The sequence below is a fragment of the Ostrinia nubilalis genome, chromosome 14 (genome assembly GCF_963855985.1).
Source record: "Ostrinia nubilalis chromosome 14, ilOstNubi1.1, whole genome shotgun sequence".
Lineage (NCBI taxonomy): Eukaryota > Metazoa > Arthropoda > Insecta > Lepidoptera > Crambidae > Ostrinia > Ostrinia nubilalis.
This window is the reverse complement of record NC_087101.1, coordinates 3,032,850-3,053,052: the sequence shown is the minus strand read 5'-3', so window position 1 is coordinate 3,053,052 and position 20,203 is coordinate 3,032,850. Positions and strand designations below refer to the sequence as shown.

The window sequence follows — 20,203 nt, the reverse complement described above, 5'->3', positions numbered from 1 at the left end:
TTTTTGCACCCTGGTATCAAATCTGAAACCCAATTTTATGGCAGCTTTCCAAACTACCCTTGTGTCGGGCACTAAAAATATCGTTTGCCTCTCGCTACGGACGGAACACTATAAATCCGATCCCGACATGGCATTGAGTGGTCCTTCGTATAAAATGCAATATTGCTCGTTAAGACCACTTGACCCCAGAGGTCTTGTGCACAGGGCGTTTAATTTTACTAAGTACACGGTTTAACCGTTAACATAACAGTTTTTTACTTTAAAATCTGGACTTTATGTTTCTTTTCCAATGCTATTGGATTTAGGTACTCTAGAAAATCGTTTTGTAAGTTCAATTTCCATTTGAACTATTTCTTTTGGGTGAGTTTGATAGAGTCAGAATAAATGGAGATGGAGATGAATGCTGGGGCCGAAAAGTTCTTGAGTGGGCGGCGGGAACCCTACTAGGTGGACCGACGATCTGGTGAAGGTCGCGGGAAGTACCTGGATGCGGGCAGCGCGGCACAGGACCGGTCGTTATAGAAATCCCTGGGGAGGCCTTTGTCCAGCAGTGGACGTCATCTAGCTGAGACGATCATTAGGTCTATTAAATTCTTGTTTAGCAATATAGATAGACGTCAAAGTAGGTACTAACTGCATAGAACAGTTACAATCCGATCGAGCAAACTGCGCACCTCGCTGGAATGCGCACTCACCTGCACACCTCCCCGGACCGTACCAGAGCGTCGATGTGACGTCACGGCTGCCTGGTGCGCAGTAAACTCGATCGGGTTGTAACTTGTCTATCTAAACAAAGATCAACCTTGATCGCTTCGGAGTTCGATAAGAACAGCAACAAATATACATTAAGATAGATTTATGTAAACACCATTTATCTAAAAACCTTTAAGAGGTCGCGACCCAATATCGATGGCAATAGAAACTAAAAAATGCATTATATTTACAACAGTCTGCTAGCGGTCTTTGTGCAGTACAGTCACTGTGTGTTATTAACTAGTATTTCCTTAATGATATCAATTAATTAGTGCCCAGGTATGGTCGCCATGTGCTTATTTTGAACCTAATTAAAAAGTTTGCGTCGTTAAGTTACAAAATATTTTATTTTCAGTCACATAGAGTCGTTTTTAATATAATTGCTTTTTGTGGATCGGGCTTATTATTTTTGACTGAGTGCAGATTGAAGGGTAATGTTTTTGGATTTTAAGTTAGGTTAAAGTTTCATTACTATACGGTTCATAGTTAACTTATTTTTAACAACAATTTACAATACTTGATTTTAGTGAAAGTTTATTAGGTGTAGGGTCTGCACTTAAATAAGAATTTTTGTTTGGCACTTAACTATTTATTAAGGCTTATCTATTATACTAATGCTGAAGAGTTTGTTTGCTTGACCTGAGATTGACACCACGAAGCAGTGGCAGTGGTAGGGTTAACACTGTGGTATTTTTAAGAACTATTTATTAGTCTAAATAAATAAAGAAATTTTGACTTTTTTTTTTTACTGGGACGTGTAAAAGTGCTTTTTATAAGCCTAGTTGCAAAAATAAATGAGTTTTATGAGTTTTTTAACTTCTGGTCCAATTTGATAAAATATTTCAGTGTTAGATAGCCCATTTATCGAGGAAGGCTACAGGAAATAGGCATACCATCGGATTAAGACTAGTAAATACTCCACGCGGACGAAGTCGCGGGCAGAAGTTATTTGTTTAATAAATAATAGGCACAAAATGGAACCGATATAGTATTGGCTTAAAATAGCTTAAAGTAGGTCAAGCTTCACAGTCAATATTAATTCATTTCAGCGGTTTTGTTTGTTGCTACGGATATTTTGAACGATCGAGTTAATTTACTGAAAGAGAGTAAATTTTTCGAATTCCTTTTATATTATCAGGTACGCTGACTCAAAATATAACAATACATAAATGTTAAAAATGTTAATTGAATGCCTTTTCTTGCTGTCAGCAAAAAGGTTAAGAATAAAAACAACTCATAGTGTTAGATTAAAATGTATTCTGTGATAAACGTTTTATTACTGAGATACGTAATACTTTTAACGATATCAATATGCACTTACTTTTTTCATAGTCATAAATCTTTATTGCATCATGTTATCTATGCAAAAAGTCAACTTCTGAGAGCATATTATGTAACTTGTAAATAGATATGATATAGTAGCATGTAAAGTACTTATATTCTACCCTAAAGCATCATGAACGTTGGCAGTTAATTACTAAGACGTCAGCTTCTCATCCCAAGGTTGATGGATCCATCGATACCTTAAGGCGAGTCTACATGATGTACCTAAGGCCCGGTTTTAGCCAAAGCGGAGAGGAGATGTGTTTGAATCGTTTCAGCGGTCAAAGGTCTCCCCCAAGGATTTCCACAAAGACCAGTCCTGAGTTGCCCGCATGCAGGTTCTTCAATGACCTTCCCCAGATTGTCGATCCACCATGGGAAGCCTGCCCATTGCCCACGTTACTTCTTCCAGTCCGTGGTCGCCACTCGAGAACTTTTCTGCCCCAATGGCCATCATCTCTACAAGCTACATAGCTTATGTGCCCTGAACATAGTCACTTGATTTTAGCAATCCTGTGGGCTATACCTACGGCCACTTTGGTGTTCCTGCGGATCTTCTCATGTCTGATTCGTGTTTGAATAACCAATCAGATTTACGAATTGGATCTTAGCGGAGAAGTGATGTGAAAATGATCCTATTGGATATTCAAGAACATCTTTCCTCTACGCTTTGGTAGAGATAGGGTCTAATGGATTCAAGTGATTTTATGAAGATAGTTACTGCTTTATAAAGAGAGCTGATTATTGACTTAGTTTGAGAGTGTCTTTTGGCGCAAGAGGGAAAACTGTTGGGTGTCTTTCTACCTTTACCTTTCATACTTTTTTTTGCGGGTTCAAAACAAAATATAGACGGTTTGAAATTAAATTTGTAATAGTGTTATCATAATTACAATTAATAGAGCGTACGTAATTTCCAAACGCAATTATACGTAAGATTATGATAATCTCGACTGACTCTACATTGACATTAATTACACTCCTAGTTGTAGGTAGGTACTCATTTATTTAATTAAAACTTATACATAGGGCGTACTTAGTGCCAATCCGTATTCTCCTCCAGACACATTCTTCTCTATTGTGTGTTTATGTCACTATGTGCCCTTAGCGGGTTAACTACTTTTGAACATGCCACATTTAAAGTCAACCTCCGTTTATTCCGGTCGTCTATCCGCAGCCTTATGCTACTGAAATTGAAGCCTGATTTTAATATTTTCCTCTTATATTTTTATCACTCATGTTAGCACTACCTGCTGAACTATATGCTATGATTATCATGCATGAGTAGTCAAATGAACAGTATTCTGTTCCACTTTCATAGAAAAGATAGATGTTTCATTTGTTAGTTTTAAATGAATTCTAACTTTATGCCAAAACAAAACAGTTGTGAACCAGTCACAACATTTGGATTCCATACATAAAATGTTGTATGAAATGATTTTTCATGATGCTCTTGGCTTGCATCTCACTTGATGGAAATGATGATCAAACCGAAGGGGGAAGCTAATTTCATTCGGATGTCCAGGGACTTTTTTGTCATTAATATTAAATAGCAAAACATTTTTTAGGAAAGTCATTGCACCTCCAATTATAGAAGCCAACAAAAACTCCACAAAACCCGGAACAGCCGTAGACAATGAAGTGTTAAAGAAAAACTATGGGAGCCAGAATACAATGTGTTTTCCCATTGGAGTGCGAAAGTGCATGGCGTTAGTTTATAGAGTGATACTGAGACGGCGATTGGGAGCTCAGACGCGGAAGTATAAGCGATTCGGCAAGAGCAAGCTGAAGGTGAAATGGAGGCGACGAAGACAGTAATTTTGTTATGGTAAATATTATACTTTTCTAATTCACACATTTTATCAAAATCCGTTGCAGAACTTGTACTGTTGATAGCGCATCAGCCTATAAACATTTTGGTTTAAATATCGCACTTATTATATTCTACTCGTAAAGATCGTTTCATTCACGAAGACGCGCCCCACCAATTTTTGGTCGAGGGAAGTGTGGGGTGCGGGGAGTTTGATCCGAGCAATCAAGCGTCATTATTGTAGTGCGTGTGCATTCATGGATAATTTAGCGTGTACCGATAACACTCAAACATTAGCGGAAGAATGGTGGGACACGTCTTCGTGGATGAAATGATCTATCTAACTTTATAAGATTCCACAATGATTAGCTTAATTGGCTATGGCGACAAACTTAAAGGAATGACTCATATAGCTGTTAAGAGCGTTGTAGCAAAAAGTTGGCGTTCGAATTTTAGGTTTTTATTGCTTGACGTCGCGTAGTGAGTGCGCAAACTGCATTTATCTGTACAATTTCAACGCTGCGTCGACTAAACGATCTTAATCCGTAGTTGTATCGTACCTAAGACAGTACATCATACATAATAATAAAGAAATAATGTATAAATTACCTATTTGATTTTTTCTCAGATCAGACTTTTAGCAAAATCAAGTTACGTAATTAATGTATTTTTACACTAGTAAATCCCGCGACAAGTTTTTAATCTTTAAATTGAGTAAAGTAATGTTGATGGGTTTGAAAGAATTTATGTTTTATTTTATTCTTTTTACAGCATCAAAAGCTTCTTTATGAAAAATATTATTTACTATTTAAATTTGACTTTTGACTTTTTAGTTTTTATGATGCGGGATGGAAAAATTAAAATGTATTCTGATTTTGTGACGTTTCAGCACATAAATATGGATAGGTTAAATAAATAGAATGAAATGTATGAAAACGAGCGTGCCATTTTTTAAACGTTATCTATAATATCTGTGTCCATCAAAGAGCTCGTAACTAAACATCGTAAGCGCCATTCAAATTATTATTTAAAAGTTAATAATAAATATTTAGTTGTTGTAAATCTAAACAAGTCAGGAAATCAAAGAGGTAAATACTGATATCATTGTGATTTTATAGAATTTATTATTATAAACCACGGTCGTATAATGCTAAAATATCTAATCGTGTTTTTAAACAGTTATCCCATTAGGTACACATGCGTTCTGTAATACAAACCCATCAAAAACAATACTTGTCAAAAAACCAAGTCTCACTACTCAGTTGTTCTACGGTAAGAAGTTGTGAGATCCATGTAATACCAAGTCCAGTCCAGGAAATCATTAACGTTTTACATAAATATATTGACTTGGCCATCGCATGAAAACACGTGTAAATTAAATTATTTAGTGCGAAATGAAACGAAATTTTGCATACCTGTGTAGACATGCAAAATTTCAGCTCAATGGGAAAACGGGAAGTAAGTAAATTTTAAGTTGCAAGATTTTACAACTCCAGTTGTCAAAGGAAATAAAAGCTTAGAAAAGAAAGATTTATGAAGAAAATAAAAAGTACTGTCTACGATACATTTGTTAGGCCGTGTTGCACCGTCTTACTTTAACATTGACATCAAAATTTTGGTCAAAAATCTGTCTAACATAAAACACCGGTTATTGTCAGTTAGGGTCAAAGTTAGGTGGTGCATCTCAGCCTTAGTGTATTTTAATTAAATTTAATACAAATAAGGATGACGAAAATAATCGACAAGTGATCTCACTCGAATATTTCTTATAGTAGGTATACAAGATGTCGAACAAATGGTTACTTACTGCAAAAGTGCTTCATGAGACCTAGCAAACGGCATCAATAATATGTTTAAGAACGAACTGAATCTATTCAAAAAACCTATATTTCCAGCTTTCATACATTTAATACAGTTACAAACAAACACGAAATCAATGGTTTCTGAGAATTCTGAGTGCCTTAATGCCGTCCCCTTTATCTGTTTATTTAGTATTTATTAATTAGTATCTCTTGATGATATTGTAGCAAGTTAAACCTAAAATCATGTTTTCCGTAAATAATTTTAATAAGAATGCAATTTACGAGTTTGTTGTTTGATTATTATATATTACTCAATTAAAAATTTAAATTTAAAAAATTAACACTTCTAATATGGTAGGTATGGCTGGCGGCATACATTTAGTATGAAATTCGGAAACATTGAATTTTCGAATAGATCCAGTTTATTCTTTGACCTATTTATTGTTATTGTTTTAAAGAGTTCATGAAGCACTTACAAGAACAGTATACAGTTTCTCGATATCTTGTATAATTAAAAATCAAGTGAAATCACTTATCGTTTCCACACTGTACCTATACTTTTAAAAATAAACTCATTTTATACGTTCATTTGTATAAGTATCTACAATACAAATACCTAACCAACTTAGTTGACGTTTTATAAAACTATTTGTCTAAGTGTCATCGAGCGACCGCTGGTGGATTTGCCATTTACCTGACCTACCCCTTTATTACTAAAAGTTTAATATCAGATGAATAGTTACGCACCAATTTCTTTCATTCAGTCGTCAGTAACTGAACTTTCGGAAAAACATGACGAAGCGTTGTGTGACCATACAGACGCTATTCAACTTTTATTAGTAAGGAAGAGTATATTTTATGTTGGTAGAAACACAATAGCATGGACTAATGTTTTGACACCCTGTTAAAATTTTTATTAGTCATTTATTTTTTCCTGACCAAACAGATACCATAATAATATCTTTTATCTATTCTACCCATATTCTGTAAGTAAAATAATAAAAAGTTTGAAAAGAAAGAAATTACAAGTCCGATTTACCTAAGCAAATAAATTTAAAATACTTGCGGATCAAAAGTACTCAATCATACTACAATTTACGAAAAAATCACGCGTGACGCATATACGTCAGTGGGCAGTCAACTGACATAGACCCGGCGTCTACGAGTGCCAAAGCACGACTGATTTATGCCATTTGATGCACCCGATTTTATAGTATTTTCAAATTAATTTTTCATTTGAAGATTGAAGATAGATATTTTTTCTTTTTCACACAATAATAGTACTATGTTTCTTCTTAAGTATAAAGTAGTTTATGTTGCCAAATGACTTTTAGATTATGAGATGTGACCTGTTTTCTTGCAGTAATTTTCTCGAATTTTGACTATCTTAGACATGATAAATATGCATTTTAATGAATTAAACATCAAAATTTTCTCAATACACTTTCTTCTTCAGGGTATGCTTATTCTAATGAATACATTCTATCTTCTTACTTAGAAATAAATTTGTTGTAATATTAGTTCAAAGTTGTGCCTTCGCGAGTTACCTGGAAATCGGGCTTTCGAAATTCGCTGTTTTCGTAGGCAAAAATCCAATTTGAACGAGATTTTGTCAATAGACATTCCGTAAAAACGTATGATAATTACGATGATATAAGTCAAAAGAAGCTATAACAATAAATTATATGACTAAAATCATTTCGAAATCTGCCAAATTCTCGATTTCTGCATGAAAAATGTGACAACGCTCTTAAGTCTCGTTATATACGAGATTTGAACCAACGACTAGTGCGAATCCGGCGCCTTGCGTGCTACCAGTAATAGTCGTGGGCGCCCGTTTTTACCTTTTTACCTTAGACGTTAAAGTTACTAAGCTCGTACGTTCAGAAGAGTTATTTTTTTATTTTAACAAATCTTACTATATTTTGTGAGTTCTTTTGTTTTCGTTCTGTGCACATGTGCTTTTAACGTCCGGAGTTTTATTATAGTGGTACCATAAAGTGGCACTCTATTTTATACGCTGGACCGACTGAATCGATCTTTATATTTCAAAATTCTTTATTCATCAGACTACAATGGTACATAATTATGGGTAGTAGCACGAGTACTAGTATTAAAATATTTGAGTGAGAAAATAATTCAACTGAACTGAATTTTGCTTTGAAGGGTATATAAATGTTTTTTGGTCCATCCACGGGTTTATATTTTGCACATTCATGAATCGATAATTTGAATTGAAAGTTGTACTTGCAGATAAAGTCCCTGATCGTCCGTTTTAGTTTGTTCCGGCGTTTCTTTTCAGCACTTGCCATATGTTTGTCTCGAAGCGCTGGTAGGGCCCAAAAGATAAGGAGACATGTAAAGTGTGTATAAGGGCTACCTTTTCTTTTTTTATTATTTTCTATAATAATATTTTGACGTTCATAAGTGCCACTTGTGGTCTAAACTGAATAAATACTTTCGATTTTGATTTTGATGTAATTCTTTAGCCAAAGTAGCCTTATCTACCCTACATATTCGTTTTTCAGTGCAATATTCCTGGGATGCTCAGCACAAAGATTAGACTCCGAACCCACGAACGTGACCGGCAAGATATGCGGCGACGTGCACTGCACCAGGCCTGACAGGCTTGAGAGGATGCTGAAGGACTGCATGGTCATCCTGGGCAACCTCAAGATTGTGATCATGGAGCAGGCGCATAAGGACGACTTCGTGAACATTAGCTTTCCCAAGCTCAGGGAGGCAAGTATACCTATGAAGTTAGTAAAGCTAAGCAAGCACCATGATAAAGTGTCGCATAGGCACCTCTTGTGTTACAAAGATCAATATTGATGATCAATAATTTAATCAATGCAATGGTATAATTTCAAAGGGATTGGCTTGGGTCGCGTGCTTCGACGTTTATTTCGTCTAAGGTCAAATACCTAATTCAAAATCATAGGTAGGACTATACTATTTTTGTTAACCGATTATAATTAGTACCGTAATTTTTCACCCTGGACTGCTTAGGTACAAACCTTAGAGACCAGATACTTTTGCTTAAAGCTTAGGTAGGTGAAACCAAAACCCTAAAATGATATTACTTTCCAACAGGTGACAGGTTACGTGGCGTTCTACAGAGTGAATGGGCTGGAGTCTATTGGTCAGCTGTTCCCCAATCTGACCAGAATCAGGGGCGAGCAGTTATTTTACAACTATGCTTTGATTATCTTCGACATACCAGATCTTAAAGAGGTAATCCATCATCATCTTATCACAATATCTAAACGAGTCAACTTACAGTTACGTAATGGACTACATAGTAGATTTCAAGACTTCATTTACTTTTAAAGCTCTTGAGATAGCATAGAAGGTAAGTTATGTAGACTCGGACTCTTTTACGCAATCCCAATATAAGTGGTACTACTTTTATTTTTTAATTTGCCCAATTAAAATGAATGATTTGAAAAGTTATAACGGTAACGTCGGGTAACAAATTACAGGTTGGCCTATACAACCTGCTGAAGGTAGACCGGGGAGGGGTCATCATTTGGACGGTTCCTCAGGCCTGTTTCATCAACACCATCAATTGGAACCTGATCGCGCCTCGAACTCGTCACGTGCTGAGTCCAGTCTGGGACAGTCCACAGTGCAACACTGCTTGTTCCTGCACTAGAAACGCGTCCACTAACTATTGCTGGAATATTTTGTAAGTGGAACTGAGGGTTACTTAAGTCAATGGTTATTTAATTCAATCCAAGAAGCTTTAAGGCACGGGTTAGTAATCTTTCGGGTTAGTTAACTTATCATAGATCGTTTATCTAAATTTTTCGAGTTAGATTTATGAATATAATTTTTTTAAACAAAAAATATGGCTTAGTTTAGTAGAATTTTTTCTACAGAATATAAGTTTTTTTTTATAGTACAGTAGCCAATATCCATTCAGTGACTGCTTACACAAAGAAATAGTTACTATCAATATTATGTCTGGTCTTTCTTTAAACAAACACTTGCGGTGCGATTACTAATAAGCTACTACGTCATGCATGCGGTTTGTCTACATCTTTCAACCTCGTCGAATCGTTTAATATGATATTCAAGTAAACTGCATGCTTGTTTGTCCACAGAAAATGCCAGCGGCTGCCAGAAGATATAAATTCAAATTGCAATAAGCAGTGCCTCGGATGCCGACTTTCAAACCCCAATGAGTGCACCATTTGTCGACACTACACATACAAGAACAGATGTGTGCCCAAGTGCCCTGCTGGAACGTGAGTATAACATACTATTTTCAATATTTTATGTTTTTATGGTTTCTTTTAATTTTAAGGGTCATTCAAATGTTTGAGATATTAACAGGCCTGGCCTAGTGTGAGTTTACGTCAAACGCATTCGATGTTGACCGCGTAAAAAAAGTGACGAATTGTACAGCGCCCCTAGCGGAAACGTTCGAGAACTAAAATTTTCATAATTTTTTTAACGCGCTCACTAGTGAGGTTGATGTAAACTCACACTCAGCCCGCTGTAGTATACATATTAACAGTATCAACTGATGTCAGACATTGGTAGAATAATAGGGTCATCTGAAGGTATATCCCTATTGGGAAATCTGATTGAGCACGTCTTAATCACAACTGGGTCAGTACTACCACTCCATAAACTTCCCATAGATACAGTCGAAGCGATTTGCTTGTACGTTTATCATTCATTGGAGTGGATACTCTCTTATGTGTTTTCTGGGACTCCTATGATCTGAGTGTCTTGAAAGGATTCAAGAGCAATGGGCTCTTGTAGGTTGTTGAATTGAGATGGGTGTCAAAAGCAGACTGGGCGTTGCAACTTGAGAATGCATTAATAAGGTGTTTTCGGACCGATACGAACTGCAAACTTTCAAGAAGAGAGCGTATCTTCACCTTAAATGCCGGCAACGCACCTGTAACACCCCTGGGACTGCGGGTGTCTATGGGTCGTTTGCCTTCTGTCACATAAAAAAATAAACTAAACTGAGAACTACGTCATCTATGTATAGGTACTTAACATTTTAGTTTTTTACCACTCTGCTCCACGATATCAACCCGGCTTTCAAGGGTCCGTAACCACGGAAACGTGTTAAACTGATTTATCCCTCGCATCTGAATCAGTAACACGCTAAAAGTTCATTTGTGTGCTCCATTCGGCAAACTACACGCACCGGGCCAATGTGTTCCTAAGTGCACGTCCGGGCGTGAGTATGAATTCAAATCGGCGAATCGTTCACTACATGATTTAGATGTATACCCGCAGAATCGTGGATCCGCAGTGTCGAACGCCGGAGGCCAAATTGATATCGAAATCTCTGTTAAACTTCGTTTGTTTGAAGCACTTTATTTAATGTTATTACTTCGTTTGTTTCCAAAATTAATGTATTATTTTTCATAAGTCTTAGGAAAAAGGGTGAAAATTCATGGAATCTGTTCAGTTGCTCATAATTATTCGTAAACAAGATGGCGGAAGTTCCATTCCTCTTAAAAAATCTTGAATTAAGAGACTAACTGGTAGCGAGAGCGTCCTCTATTCCAGGAAAATAAAATGTGGCGTTCGAGGAAATTGTATTAAAAGTATCTTTGACCCAAATTGTGAAAATAAAGCCTATCAAAACATACCCAAGTTACTGTTACATTTACTGATGTTATTTTATGTTATATAATTTTATATTAAAGTGGTACGATTGCGGTCAAATACCTGCCTTGTATATGTATAGCATAAAAAAAGTGTCCATCTGAATGAAGCTCACCTAGAATTCTAATAAAATTCTGCTACCACTTACTAGCAAAAATTAAATTCAAAATTAGATGTGTTTTACAATGGGGACTTTTTGCATGTAAACTACGACTTCTTTCGGTTCCTTGGCTTCAATCCATCAGGTTGTCTTGTAGCAAGATAAATCTGTGCTCTACATATTCGTGAGTAACTCTTGGTTCCTCTTAGATGCCGCTGGCCGAATCCAGGTTACTCGATAGGGAATCGAGTAAATCTATGACACTGTAAAGTCACATACAGTGTTTTGTCTCTATAGCTCTTATTCGTTTTCTAATAGCCTAATGCATAGTGCATACCCCTGTGCATTAAAATGAAGGACATAAAGTTTATTTTGGCTATTTTATGGCTGTGTATCTTCTAAATATTACAAATTGTTCAGTTATCTGTAGATTAAGGCGTTGCGAATAAGAGGTAGCCATTGTAGGTTTCTTTCGTTAATCAATTAAGACAGAAATTATTACAGGCTTTTAATTAAATTAAGATTATTTTAAGCCTTTCCAATGTTCGCGAGCTCGTTCGATGCCGTTCGCCGAAGATACCTACCATCTACCATCCAAAGTGAAACTCATGATCTTGCTTTTTTCTTACAGAATAGTACTCCCTCACAACGATTACTGCATCACAGAGGAGGAGTGCAAAGATCTGAGGGGCTGGTCGTGGAACAACACTTGCGTGTTCAACTGCACAGTTGGGTACAAGATGGATATAAGGGACAAAGAGACAGTTTGTGTCCCTTGCGAGAAGTGCGAAGAGGTAATTTTGGCTGAATCATCGTATCAATAGTAATTTAGAAAGTAATAAAAACTAAATTCTCGAGTGGCGACCACGGGCTAGAAGACGTAGCGAGGGCAGGCCTCCTACTAGGTGGACGAAGATCTGGTAAAGGTCGCGTGAAAAGCCTGGATGCAGGCAGCGCAGGACCGTTCATCGTGTAAAACCTTTGGGGAGGCCTTTGTCCAGCCGTGGACGTCATTTAGCTGAAACGAACGAACGAAAAACTAAATAATTTACAGAAGAAAAAGATACTAACTTCTATACTAAGATGTCATCACTCACTTGTATACCACAAACGTGTCTCGTTTAAAAGAATCATTCTGAATTTATAAATAGGCATTTCATGAAAAAAATTATTCATGAAAACATTGCAATCTCTTAGCGACTCTAGACATTCATCCTTCTTTCATAGTTCCCAACAATCGTCTTTAATATTCACGTTTTATGCATGAGCATTTAGTAATCCTGCAGATATTGTTTCGTCAGAACAGAAATTAAAAACTGCAACAATGGCGTAAGCTGAGATTTCACTCCACAGCTGCTTAGCCTAGTTGCGACTGCGCTCGAGTATTCTTATTACTAAGAGAGGTTTAAGAGTACGGGCCACAGAACCAAAAACTGTAGCATTTTTCCTTATATCCTTGGAAATAAGAAACTAGCTGTATACAGCTTTGTGAAAAGTTTTAAATCTGCGTGATTCCTTTTTACATTTATCTTAATTTTCCTTTTCAGACTTGCGGCAGTCTCAACATACAAACTATAGAGAGCATCCAAGAGTCTGGAAGATGCGTTTATGTGAATGGATCTTTAGTCATCCGAATAAGATCCCATCCAGAGGCAATGGAAGAATTGAGAACGTACTTGAGTCGGATACAAGAAGTTTCAGACTTTATCATCGTTTACGGTTCATTAAAAATCACCTCTTTAGATTTTCTGTCTTCGTTAAAAAGAATTGGAGGTCGTAACCTAAAAAATGGAACACATAGCCTCATAATATACGACATGACTAACCTCCAGACTTTGTTTACTGAAAACGTCACTAATACACTGCAAGTTGAAAAGGGGTCTTTGTATATTTATAACAACCCAATGCTGTGCGTGAATGAGATTGACAAAATAAAAAGTCGGTTTCCTGATAAGCCAGGCCCTTTAGACATTCCCAGTGGTACAAACGGATACAGTGGGGGTTGCGCAAATGCATCAATTGGATTACAATTGAACGTTATTAATGAAACGTCAATCTCTGTCGACTTCACGCACGTCGCAAATCCTCAAGCTCATTATTCCATTCTCTACATACACCTACCACAAGGTTCTCGAAAGGTATTCGTACCTGAAACATGTAGCGATTCAGAATGGCACGCATACAATATCCCCCATGATTTGGATAGTAACACGAACGTTGTACTGCGTAATTTACGACCAGCGTCTACTTATGCATTATGTATAGAAAAATATGACCCGAAAACTAAGATACTGGCTCGCAGTGATATTTTTAATTTCACTACACCTGTTGGAAAACCAGAGCCACCTTTCATTTTAGAATTGGTTGCTTCGTCTTCTGACGTTGTTGTGGTGCGCTGGGTTGACCACAAAGTTTATAGGTCACATATCAAGCGATACGAATTGGACGTCACTCTTATCGAAATTTATCCAAAGGACGTAAGTGCAAGAGATCATTGCAAAAAGAAAAGAGATAGTTTGAGAATAGAAGAAGAGATTGATTATTTTCGTCACGCTGTTGTTATGCGTCCACCTCCAGATTATGACAGGGGATGTGAGTCCATGTGTGGAGTTCTATCAACGGTGACAGCTGGAGCGATGGTCGAGGAGTACTTTGACGTCTGTAGCAGCATCGAGGACGGTTGTAATAACCTTGAGGTAGATCCACCTAAAAATTCTTCTTTCGGAAATTTTGTTCGGACTTTAACATTGAATATAAGCGGGCCAAGAAACGATTTTCAAATTGCGGGTCTAGCTCCCTTCAGGGACTACAAGTTTAGATTAAGAGCTTGTTCTGCTGATAAGTGCAGTCGATATGCCAGAGGTGTGGTAAGGACTCTGCGGTCTGAATACGCAGATAAGCCTGTTATTAATTACGTCACTGCTTCAGAATCAGGGGAGATTCGTGTCGAGTGGGATCCTCCTAAAGTTACCAACGGACCGGTCTTAGCTTACACTGTGAAGGTGCTACCTTCAGTTAAGTATGATGAGCCTGGGCATCTTCAGTCACAAACTTGGTGCCTATCTGGCGATAAAAGACATTTTGTCGTTAAGTATATCAAAGCCAAAAAGTATTTGATAAGTGTTTGCTCTACAACATTAGCTTCTAGAAGTGTTTGTAGCGATAGAAAAAGAGTAATTATGACAACTAATTTGGAACTACGTTGGTGTTGGACTGGCGTTATTATTGGTATTTTAATATACATCTCCACTTTAGTTGTTGGAATTTTATGGAAGAAACAAAACGATTACTCTTATGAGATGCCTCTATTAGAAAATATGGTCATAGCTGATAGTGAACCGCCTAGTACAATGATGTCAGATTTCATGCCAGTGTATACGATACCACTGCGTGATACGCGGTTAGACTAAGGTTAAGTTTTTAACAATAATATAACTTGCCAAAATTGATATTGTGATACTAATAATACTCAATAAATTTTTTTTGTATATTAGATTTTTTCTTTATCCTGCCTGGTCATATTTTGCCATTAGTACCTACCTAAGTTGAAATTAATTGCGGGCAATTACAGATTTTTCCAGCGCATCGTTTAGCCCGAAAACGTTATTAAAAGTTTGTGTACTTCAAGTTCAGACGATGTCAACAAAATAAAGTCATATCAAAGGCAAGTTACCACAATAAAATGTGGCAGTAGGTCTTCATTTGAAGCCCGTATGAAAGTCACCCACTCCCGAGAATTACTTAGCAAAATCCTTTGTACAAACATTTGCCCTTGATTAGTTCTCAGGACACCTTTATTCAATAGTACCATTTTTATATGAAACGAAGATGCGTGGGCTGTGGGTGAAGCTTATTTTACTATGACAATCGTTGCCACGGTAACATTATCAAACAAATGCAAAATCTTAGCTTACGTTTGATCCGGCCGATCTTCTCTACGACTAATAAGCCCACAGTATTCGGTTTCAGTAATCCTGGTGATGTTTGGCTATTCCGATATTAAGGCTGAGCGTAAGCTTTGAAGTCTGATGTAGAGACAGCGTAGATTGGAACTTAACGAAAAGTTAAGTAAATAAGTTCTGAGAGTCAGTTTGATTCTCTACATAATTTTACAGAGAGCAAAAATGAAAAACCCTATTGCGTTTGTAGTCCTAGTCTGACATCTTTATTTTTTGTTTTCTAATTTACTTTTAAATCTTGTCCTTGACACAGTTTCTTCTCAGCTTGAGCCATATATTGTCCCAAAGCAGTGGTAGGGTTAAAGCAATATTGAGACGCGTAAAAGCGCTTTTTTTTTAAAACCAACTTGCGAAAAATAATGAATTGAGTTTTCCATCATAAACATCATTTCAGCCACAGGACGTCCACTGCTGTTATAGGCCTCCCCCAATGATTTCCACATCGCCCGGTTGGTAGTGGCCTGCATGGCCTGTATTTTTAACCAAAGCTGAAATAAATTTTAATTTGCAGTTTTTGAAATTGAAAGCAAATGTATACCGTATACTAACGACATACATTATATTTGCTTGATAACACTTGAATTTCCTGCCCTAATGTTGTCTGTTTGAGCTCACGCACACCCTAACTAACGGGATAAGGGGATCGTGTAATATCTAACGAGATTTACGGTTGGCTTACTATAGGGTATGACGACGTATTTAGTGTGCGGTTTGATAATAATTGTGTCAAGTGGAAACCCGTTCATTTGCACATTTAAATAATATGCTACATTTTTTGGAAGGTAGTCAACAATTTCATATTTTTGCAAAGACTCATCATTATTATTTCAGCCACAGGACGTCCATTGCTGAACACAGGAATGATTTTCGCATCACCCGGTTGGTAGCGTGCATCCAGCGTCTTCCTGTTACCTTTATGAGGTCGTCAGTCCACCTTGTGGGTGGACGTAAACTAAAGTTGCTGACATAGCCTGATGGATTAGCAAGCTGAAGTGGCAATGGGCAGAAAGACTCTACATACCTATAAAATTTATATTTATTGGCTCTAGTTAAATTAAAATATCTTGCATTTTTTTTAATCTGAAATGAAGCCAAGTTTTTATGATAATTTTAATGGAAGGCCTTTTCTCAGCTTATTCGGGAAATAAAAAAGGAATGAAGAAAGATAAGATTTAATAAAATTGAAGGATTAAGATATATGACATAAATTAATTAACCGTAAATAAATTACTGTAACTATTTCAAACAGAATTATTACCTTTGTAAACAACTCCCTTTAATGATGACCCTCAGAACATCAATCAGTTTATTTATACATATTTAATAGTTCATGCTAAAGTTTCCATATTTACTTATTCATAGATGTTTCCATTTACATAGCACGGCGAGAGAAATTAATTTGCTTCTATTTACTAAGTTTGTGGAACTTGAAAATCTTAGTGGAGTTGCTACTTGACCCCTTTTTGTTCATGCGGAAATAGCAAGTAGAGCAGCTGTATCAAGAAACTGTTTGTAGTAAAACTGCGAAAAACTTTAAGCGAATTTGTGCGGAAAATTCGTGGTTCCAGCTTAATAAGACTTGGTCAAGTTTCGAATCTAAGTTACACGGATCCTCTGTCGACATTAGTTTGTTGTTTCCAAAGTCGTCCAAGTAGAAATAGACAAACTTTTCAGAATGAAAATGTGTCATAGCAAGGTGGTAACTAGAAACCAAATCACGTAAATAATAGGCGCACGTAATTAACGATAGCTTAATAGACAATAATATGAACTTTAGTGGCCAACTACAACCTTAATGGGCTTCTGTGTACTATCGGCCACAGTGTTAACTATCCATATCCATTTTTGCTCTCGCTCTCATCAAATGGTGATTCTATGCGATAGAACGAGACGACATGACCGGCAATGGGCAGTTAACACTTTTGCAAGTACGTCAGCTACTCTTGCTGGCTAGCAATCGACTGAATGAATTTACAAGGCAATTACATTCTTTAGTGACCTATATTTTAGTACAGCCTGTCTAAAGGTACACAGAACTCTCTGGTTGTTTCACTAGTTTCATTTTGACACAGCCATCAACTCTTCAATTCTGTTTAGAACTTGTTATTGCTAATGAAATCGTAACAACTACTTTGGTAGTTTCATCCTCTTCAGATCTCATTACAACTTTGCACAGTTTGTTTAATTGGCTGCCCACCAGTCGCGGAATGCTGCTCCAGGACCAGAGAACGAAGACCTTCCCCGCTTCTTGAGAATGTTCTGTGTCTGGGTATAAAAGGGGGTGGAGTGTATACATTCGTGGGTTTAGTTAACTGGTCATGTTTAAATGCAACAGTGTCGTGATAGCTTTATAACTAGAAATAGTTGTTGCTCGTGTGAAATTGCTGCATGAATGTCTGTTCGGTTGAATTATGGCTAATGGTCGTCCACGCTTCGCAGTTTCGCACGTGGGATTTACATTTTAACGTGGGCAAGTTTCGTGTGCATTCATTAGGGAAAGGTTTAATCTAGCTGCGAACATCTGAGCTCGGACTTGAGTGGTCTGCATCAGTTTATTACTACGGTTCGGTTCGTAACTGTGTTGCCATAGGGCTGTCTCGGCATCGAAGAACGTAACCAAACAGGATTTTTGATGGAAATATTCTGGTAGGTATACATTTACCCTTACAGGGAAGCGTTACCAATCGATCAACATGGAGATCATTGGGGGAGGACTATGTTCAGCAGTGGACGTCCTATGGCTGAAATGATGATGATGATGATGATGATACATTTATCTAGCGCCATTTAGATCAGTAGGTAAAGCGAGGCTCAAAACAGATTCAACCGTAAATATGATTTGTTGTATCAATATTCGACTCTGATAGACTTAAGTTTTTTATGCATTACGTTTCGTAATAAAAGCTTTAATTTGAGACTTAATAGAACGTGTTACCATGAGAACCATAATACGGTAAAAAATATTTAAATTATTTTTTAATTTCACTTAGAAAACGCCCGTCCACTTACAGATACCTACGTCTTGTGCTTGCCAATGAATGTACATATTTTATGAATCGAACCCACAATCAGTGGTCGTCAAGTTCTCTTCTCAGTCACTGCATTCAATTGGAAGTTAAATCTCAAAGTTCAATAACCTGAACTACACAGGTAACGTAACCACAAGACGTCTCTCCAAAGCCCTGTAGTTCCAAGATTATTAAAATAACATTCAGGTAATTGGCATCCCTTAGTGAACATATCCTTACTTAGCAGACGTAATATATTGCTTACTCGCTACAGGGTGTTTATAATAAATCAGCATACAGTTATATACCGATGCTTATATAAACCGAGGCTGGGATAGCCTAGAGATGCAGACATAAACATTAATATTATGATCATTACGGACGGTACGGTCAAGACATTGTTATGGTTAGGAATTCTCATATTATGTAGAGATGTGTACAGAAACATTAAAGGACAGACCTCAGGAGAAAAATGAAGATATTCTAGCAGCAGTACAAGAACCAAGACATCTCACCAAAGGCCAGACCGCCCGTCTCATCACAGCAACGCTCAGTCCTACCAACTATATCAAGAAAAGTAGCATAAAATTGAAAACAAAAAAATGAAGCCAGTCTTGTAGCAGTAGAACTAAGGAAAACCAAGCCGCCTCACGAAAAGCCAGACCGCCCATCTCATTGCATCAACGCTCAGTCCGAACAACGATATGAAGAAAAGAAGCATAAAATCGGAAGAACAATGAAGCTAGTCTTGTAGCAGTACAAGAACTAAGAATAACCAAGCCATCTCACTAAAAGCCAGATTAAACTAAAGAAAAGAAATACAAGAAACCTAACCTGGAGGAATATATAGGCAGAAAACCTATAAGACGATACAATTGGGAGAACAATTAAGCTAGTCAAACAGTAGTACGAGAACCAAGAATAAACAAGCCACCTCCCTCACCAAAGGCTAGACCGCCCATCTCATTGCACCACGCGTTTAGTCCTTCCAACGACATTAAGAAAAGAAGTAGAAGAAATATTTAATCTGGAAGATACAGAGACGACAAAAACGTAGTACCTACCGCAGATATCAAGAGAACAACGAGGCTAGTCTAGCAGCAGTACATGAACCAAGAACAACCAAAGCCATCTCATCAAAGGCCAGACCGCCCATCTCATCGCATCAACGCTCAGTCCTATCAACGATAACCCGTCTTTACCTATTTTCCTAGACCAGGCTCAGGATGCATATCTACTTGGTTGTGGTCGACCGGTTGCGGTTTAAAGACGCAGCGGCTAGTCGGCCGTCCTCTCCCATCCCAGAGCGTGTCTTTCCTTAAAATCGTGCCTCCTGGTATGCCGGTTTGACCGGAGCAGGCCTCGTCCTGGCTGGGTGAGCACTATCGTATCGTATCGTATCGTATGTGTACAGAAACATTAAAGGATATAGGAGACCTCGAAACAACAAAAGCTGTAGATAGTCCAATAAATGCCTTTTCAAATAAAATAGATACAGTAGGATCATTTTCAAATAAAAGGTGGAGATGGTTTGGTGACAATTTAAAAAACATCATAATGTCTACTTTTGAAAGCGCTACAAAATACTATTTTAACAAAGAATCATGGACGCGTAATAAATAATTAATTAATTAATCAAACTTTGCTAAATTATGAAAATACAATGACTTTAACTATACTTAACCATCGCCTCTTGTGTTAAGCCATCTTTCGATTACGATCTTCAAGTTTGAGCCCAACGACGGGTTTACATTTATATTCCTGTAGTGATAAAAACGAAACTATAGTGGTGCTTAATACTTATCCAACTGCCA

General features: G+C 37.2%; 1 protein-coding gene across 1 annotated transcript; it reads left to right on the top strand.

Annotated features, from left to right (window-relative positions):
- Positions 1 to 956: 956 nt before the first annotated feature.
- LOC135078293 (insulin receptor) lies at positions 957 to 14,886 on the top strand. The gene is made up of 8 exons (XM_063972891.1): positions 957 to 1,032; positions 3,642 to 3,901; positions 8,214 to 8,427; positions 8,779 to 8,919; positions 9,168 to 9,373; positions 9,792 to 9,935; positions 12,054 to 12,216; positions 12,970 to 14,886. Exons 2-8 carry the CDS (start codon positions 3,870 to 3,872, stop codon positions 14,830 to 14,832), a joined length of 2,763 nt encoding a protein of 920 aa, XP_063828961.1. The 5' UTR covers positions 957 to 1,032; positions 3,642 to 3,869; the 3' UTR covers positions 14,833 to 14,886.
- The last annotated feature ends 5,317 nt before the right edge of the window (positions 14,887 to 20,203 follow it).